Source organism: Protomyctophum bolini, assembly GCF_963924005.1.
Source record: "Protomyctophum bolini genome assembly, chromosome: 13".
NCBI classification, from domain to species: domain Eukaryota; kingdom Metazoa; phylum Chordata; class Actinopteri; order Myctophiformes; family Myctophidae; genus Protomyctophum; species Protomyctophum bolini.
In genome coordinates, this window is record NC_137874.1 from 44,641,988 (window position 1) to 44,649,297 (window position 7,310).

General features: G+C 47.2%; 1 protein-coding gene across 1 annotated transcript; it reads left to right on the forward strand.

Annotated features, from left to right (window-relative positions):
- Positions 1 to 2,275: 2,275 nt before the first annotated feature.
- LOC308327724 (kelch domain-containing protein 3-like) lies at positions 2,276 to 3,442 on the forward strand (the record flags this gene model as incomplete). Its single annotated transcript, XM_080781251.1, has 1 exon — positions 2,276 to 3,442. The coding sequence occupies one exon, from the start codon at positions 2,276 to 2,278 to the stop codon at positions 3,440 to 3,442; it is 1,167 nt and encodes a 388-aa protein (XP_080637377.1).
- Between the last annotated feature and the right edge of the window lie 3,868 nt (positions 3,443 to 7,310).

Sequence of the window (7,310 nt, forward strand, 5' to 3'; positions counted from 1 at the left end):
CCTGTTGCCGGTGACACTGCTGCCAGCCTCCTGCAGGACTGCTATTTTGGCAGCATGGGCTGCTATTTCTCCATCCAACTCGACCTGCTCCTTTATCCTCCTCAGAGCCTCAGCCTGCTCCTCCAAGGCATGTAGCTTTTTTAGTGCTGCAGCACGCTCCATAAGTGCGGCCTTATCCGCCAATGCTCTTATGCGTGCAGTTGAGGTGGAGGATCTTTTGCTGGATTTTGAAGCATCACTTTTATGACCATCTGACACATTGGACTTGATATTTGAAATGCTATCATGTGGCTCAACCTCAACCACATCATTGTCATGGCCAGCAACAGAACTCTCAGTTTCAATGTTAATTTCATCACCTTTATTGTCGCCTGTGGCAACAAAACCCTCACTCCCAGAAATTACATTTTCATTATCATCAACATCATTGTTATCATCATCATCACCTGGAACAAAAAACCTTTTACCCATTTTCTTCATAAAATCATCAAAATTACGCATTTTTGCAACAAACCATGTTTGTTGTCTTCTGGCTTCCTCAGCCGGTATTTTAAGCCCCAAAAACTCTGTGTGCACACTTTGTGTTTCACCATATAACCCTTTGAAAATATGAAATGCATCTTTTGCCTCGTTTTCACGTGTCTCATTCAACAAGACAGAAACATTTTCCTTCAGAGTTGTCAGCTTGCTCAATTTGGCTTTTCTTTCCCTCTGCAATCTTGCAACTTTCTCACCCAAAGCCTTAGGAGTCATTTTGACCTCACGTTTTCCCATGGCCATTTCCCCAGACTCAAGTTCAACTTCAACGTCATCGTCAACACCAGCGCTCTTTAGCGCCTCCACTTGATCCATGTTAATTAGAACTTGTTTTGTTCAATGTTTTGTTCAATAAAGTACTTGCAGTTCACTTCAAATAATAATAACAAAGTGGCGCTCCTTTAGCCTATAGCCTACCACACGCACGTTGCTGAACGCCGTCAGCGTTGATGAGATGCGAATCATGCGATCCCGATCGCCGTGCGCCGCGGCCGCGGTCCGGTCCAAACTCCAATCCGCTGCTGTCAGCTGCGGCGGTCGTGGCAGGCAATGTCCCCGTAGCACCCCTGTAGCTTGGGTTGACACCGCACTGTCTGCTGTGTCCGCCGTGGAAGATGATCCCGTCCCGTCCGCCTTCACAAACACACGCTGCGCTGCGGCCCGTGTGTGCTGTGTCCTCCTCCTCCTTCCAAACGAGCCTCGCCGGTTCGACTTGCTTCCCAGTCGCAAGCGGTCCGGAACAAAGGCAGTTTGTTGACCAAATGTAATGTCAGTCCTGAACTGACACCACTGGCTGGTTACTGAAAGCGAGATCTAGTTTAGACGTGTATAATAATAATAAAAACAAAGAACTGATGTCCAAACGTATGACTTCGTTTTGAATTAAGTGGTATTTTATTTACCGTCACTCAGCAGGTTTAAACAAACAAATTCAACAGCCTTTGTTCTCAAAGATTCGATACAGTCAACAAACTGTTGCCTCTTTCATTTCAGTAGCAACTGTGCCTTGATGCTCACTTCCTCATATAGACAGGGCGTTGGCCTTGGCCTTGACCGTGACTGTGACGTCAATTATAGAAATAAAAAGCATAGAAACGAAATGGCTCTTACAGTCTTTGTATTGAGTTTGTGCTTGAAATGTACTGTAATTCTGCAAACTGTTAATACATATTTCAAATCAATCAAAAAACTTTTCTGTCCTCACTTTTTGAGGGCCGCTAGCCCCTCCCCTAGCCCCTATTATACAGGTTTAATGTTTGTCTTTAGGTCAATGTTTGTTTTGTAAACGCCATTGACAATGAAGGGAAAAATTTCGTCATATTGTCTCTTTATTGTTAATGGCGTTTAATGTTTGTGTTTGCACCGTTTGTTTTACATCTCCATTACATCACCTAATCAACATGAGTTAGACTGTAATATATTAGCGCCCCTCACTTCACACGGGTGTGATTTTTGAGCCCCTCCTAAATACAGCTTTAATGTTTGATTGGCCGACCCAACTCACCGGTGCCCCTGATTGGCCAACCAAACTCTTTTGCTATCACTAAAATAAAACCAATCAATCAAAATACTGACCGGCTGCCCTGATTGGCCAACCCAACTCATTGGCTCCCCCTCATTGGCCACCCCGACTCACTGACTCGGCGCACCGGCCCCTGAGCGTTCACGTGACGTTTGTGTCGCCACGGCCTATATCAGCGAGCGGCGCCGCGCCACTCGGACAACCATTCTTTTCCTCATGCTGAGCTGGACAGTCCACCTGAAAGGACCCCGGAGGTTCCTCCACGCTGCGGTGGCAGTGGGTCACAAGGTGTACTCGTTCGGAGGACACTGCTACGGCGAGAACGACACCAAGAAGATCGACGTTCACGTCTTCAACACCGTGTCGCTGCGCTGGACCGAGCTGCCCCCCCCGACGGCGGCGGCGACCAGACGGGAGCGAGAGCGCCCCCTGGAGGTGCCCATGCGCATGTGCCACACGGCCGTGCTGCTGGACGACACCATCTACATCTGGGGGGGGATCGTGAACACGGAGATCGAGGAGGTGGACAACGGGCTGACCATCTACGGCGACAAGTGCAACGTGCTCTACGCCTTCGACGTGGACACGCACCGCTGGTTCAACCCCCGGGTCGGCGGCGCCGTGCCCGAGGCGCGCTGCGGACACTCGGCGTGCGTCCTGGACAGGAACATGTTTGTGTTCGGAGGGTTCAACCTCCTCAAGGGATACACCAACGACATCTACAAGCTGGACACCACCACCATGGTCTGGTCTCTGGTCAGCACGCAGGGCAAGCCGGCCCCTCCCTCCGAGTGGCACTCGGCCACCGTCATCGGGAGGAAGATGTACGTGTTCGGGGGCCGAGGGGGCGACGGCCACTACAACGACATCAGGGCCTTCAACACGCAGACCAACTGCTGGCTCAGCACGCCGTCCGCCAGGCTCCTCCCCGAGGGGAGGCGGGGCCAGTCCGCCTTCGCACACAACGGGGAGCTGTACATTTTCGGCGGCAACAACTTCAACGACCTGTGGAAGTTCAACCCGGAGAGCTCGTGGAAGCAGGTGGAGCCGAAGGGCAGCGGGCCGTGCTACATGTCCTGGATGTGCTGCTGCATGGTGGGAGACCGCATCGTGCTCTTCGGGGGCAGGCAGACGCCCGGCGACCTCTACATCCTGGACCTGAGTCCCAGTCTGAAGACGCTGTGCAAGCTGGCGGTAATTCAGTACGGTCTGGAGCACGCCGGGCTCCCGCACGACATCCGGTGGGAGCTGGCCGCCATGGCGACCGCCAACGGCACCAGGAAGCCCCCCCAGATACCGCCGCCGGAGGACAGCGGCAGGGAAGGCTTGGTTCCAGGAGGCGTAAAGGACGAAACGGACCGACCGAGAGCTCACCACCATTAGAGGAGACTCCCTTCAGTCAGACGGGAAGAGAGAGAAAGAGCACAGGAGTGTGCTCAGTGAACCGAGCAGCAGCAGGACAAGATGACGCTGTGGGAGCCGACCCAGGGCTGGGTTTAGTCCCTAACCCGACCCGACCCAACCTAACCCAACCTAACCTAACCCGACCTAACCTGACCCAACCTAACCCAATCCGACCCAACCCGACCCAACCTAACCCGACCCGACCCAGGGCTAGGTTAGGGTTAGGTTTGGCCCGTAACCCGACCCAAAGCCAGGACAGGCAAGAAGCTCCACCTACGTAGATGCACTGTGGTGCGACCCCTTAGTTAACAACATTGTAGAGGCCACAGACAGGCGAGTGTGGAGGGCAGCGATTCACATTGGCTAGACGACACTCTCGCATCACGTAACATCGCATGACAATATGAGCACATGAACACGGCTGCAGAAGACGAATGCACAAACAGATGTTTAGGACGTTCAGAAAGCAGATGTTTGAAGTGGGAGGAGCTTCAGAAAGCAGATGTTTGAAGTGGGAGGAGCAGAGCTGAACTAGAGAGCAGAGGTGGAGACCGCTGTGTTTTTTTTAAGTGTGTGATGATGATTTTGTTTTTTGTTTTTTTTTGTTTTGTTTTTTTTGCTCCTCTGTCATATTTCAGGCCAGTGCACAGGCTATGGGATCTGCACCCCAGAGACCCAGAGCAACACCCTGGACCCCTAACCCTATCCTAGACCCAGAGCAACCCCCTGGACCCCTAACCCGGACCCAGAGCAACCCCCTGGACCCCTAACCTGGACCCAGAGCACCATGCCCGGCCAAAAATAAAGAAATACCAGACTATTGCAAGTAACAACAGCACCAATTTAGTGTCCATGCACGGAAGGCTGCTGAAAGTAAGAAGACTGGTGTCCAAACACACCAGGATGCTCAGGTGCTCAGACGTAGGGACACCGTTCTAAAAGCTCCCAAAACAATGTGATACCTGACGGAGGCCCCTGAGGGCCCGGAGGCCCAAGCGCTGTCTTGTTTTAACCCGTTATGGGCGGGAACCCCTTTTGGTGTTGTAAGTGTAACCTGGGCACTAAGGCCCGGAAACAGAGACAGACTACGCCACTATGGGAATTTCAAGCCTACTGGGCAAAGATAAGAAGCGGAGCAGAGACGTGCAGTTCCAGTTGAAATATATATTGTTTTATTGAATTATGTTTAATACAATATGCTACTTAAAAGTGACTTTATTATCACAGGTCAATATCAAAAAGATCTAAAAAGGGATTACGAATATGAAGTTAGGGGCCTATATGCTATACTATACCAGTAGCAGGGGTTTTAAACGTCCTGACACAGGAGAGAGGCAGGGAGTGAGGGGGAGAGAAGGGGAATGTCTAACCGCCACCAAAGAGCCCACACACGGCAAGACAAACGTCACTCTTCAATCACTGCAAGACAAGAGATACTGTTAAACACTAGCAATAAAACTAGGAATAAGCATGCCGACTATACTAAATCTATATACTATAATAACTATACTATACTATAATAAAACTAGGAATAAGCATGCAGACTATACTAAATCCAATAAAACTAGGAATAAGCATGCAGACTATACTAAATCCAATAAAACTAGGAATAAGCATGCCGACTATACTAAATCCCAAACACAGCCTACCACCCGTGACCATCCCACCTGCTATAATGGCACAGCTGGGCCAAATGTACACCGTTATGAGGAACTACTATTAAGTTAAATCATTAAAACAGCTGATTTGCACAAACAATAAACAAAACAAATAACCAAAATAATAGGGACAAAAACAGCAGAGGTAAAGAGCTCCTCCTAATAAAACAAAAGGACAATATTAATAACTAATACTTATTACAATTTAAAACATACAAATACAATAGGCAGCTCTTTACCTCAAATTAAGAGGGCCACACTAGGCCATGACGTCATGCTCTGGTCCATAAACGCCACATGACACCGAACCGGAGCCGAAGGGCGCCACATACAGTCGGCATACGAGGCCATGACTCGAGGCGCCATGCCACTGAACCATCAGCAGCTAATGGCAGACAAGGCCTTAAGCCTACGACATGTGGGGGGGAGAAGCAGCCTATCCCAGACAAGGCCTTAAGCCTACAACATGTGGGGGGGAAGAAGCAGCCTATCCCAGGGAGTCTGGGATTCCCACTGTCAATGCCTGCCCTGCAAGGTTAAGGAACATTCATATTTTGCTCAAAACATACATTTATCAAAACACATGAAACCGTGCATACTGCATACCATCAATGAGTCTCTTGTTGCACCTCGACCCAACACACCACCAGGCAACCACAACAAGAAAACACATGAACAACAAAACACATGAAACCGTTCATACTGCATACCATCAATGAGTCTCTTGTTGCACCTAGACCCAACACACCACCAGGCAACCACAACAAGCCAGCCAGCTACTCTGATGGCCAGGTGTGGTTTATTGAGTTAGCAGCCGGGTGGCACAGCTGTCCTGAAAATGGGTGATTGGGGACTCACATCACATGTCTAGGAAAGCTCAACTCACTACATAAGCAGTATGTTATGCTTTAGCTATTGAAAAATAGCAGATCTACAAGCTCATAGCGCGGCACCGAGTGCCGTGCTATGAACTTGTAGGTCTGCTATTTTAGAAAAATCGTGAAAATGTGCCTCAAATCTTTGAATATATAGGCCTATATTCTTTCAGAGTTTCACTTTTTAACTCAAATCTATGCATGGGGTCAAACTGGAACAACATATTTTCAGATGGGGGTCGGCGGCCAATTTTCGGGGTCTTTGACACGAAATATTGAGAAACACTGATTCAGAAACATGAGAGTTTTCAGAAAAAATGACATTTTAAAAAGACATTTTTTTTAAAATTTCGGGTTAACCTGAGGCCCAACATTGTGTTGTTTTCTGCTCTGTTGTCTAGATAATAGTTTTGGGAGCGTTTACAATGGTGTGTGGATCTCATTCCTTTCTTAGTTATTCTTTTGGATCCTGCGCCCGTTGAAATGTCATAACACATGAGAGATATGACAGATCATTAAACACGACAATCGTTTAGTACGAGTCATACTATACGATTGTCTATTATTTAACACGAGTCCTGGATACTTTCTCACCAGTTAAGCAGCCTGCAATGGTGTAGTTCTCTTTGATTGATTGATTGATTGATTGATTGAAATATTTATTAACAGTTTGCAGAATTACAGTACATTTCAAGCACAAACTCAATACAAAGACTGTTAACTGTGAGTGGACGACCCAATTAAGCATTACACTTGTTTACAACAGGGTCCACCATGTTCAATTCATCAAAACATTTAGAGACGTACAAATAGACACTTCTATATAGTTAAAGAACAGAACAGGAATTCATCATAAAGGAAGCAAAAAGGGGAAAGAAACATATACAGTGAGGGGGAAAAAGTCTAAACAAGTCTAAACATTATAAAGACAAACAGAAACTCAATTTAAATTGTTATTTAAACTCTTTAATCCTTCATAAACATAAACAATGAGGTGAATTCTTAGCATATATTTTTATTTAACCTATAAAAAAACCCACATTGAGAATAAAGTCTCTTTTACCAGTTCATACTAACCCTGGTTAGATTAGAGTTAAAGGGTTAGTGTGAACAGGTTGAGTACATTTAGCTAATAACTAGGGTAAGTATTAGTTAACTAGCTATTTGGTTCTAACTAGGGTTAGGTTTATAACTGGCTATTTGAGTACATTTAGGTTCTAACTAGGGTAGGTATTAGTTAGGTTTATAACTGGCTATTTGAGTACATTATAAGGTTCTAACTAGGGTAGGTATTAGTTAGGTTTATAACTGGCT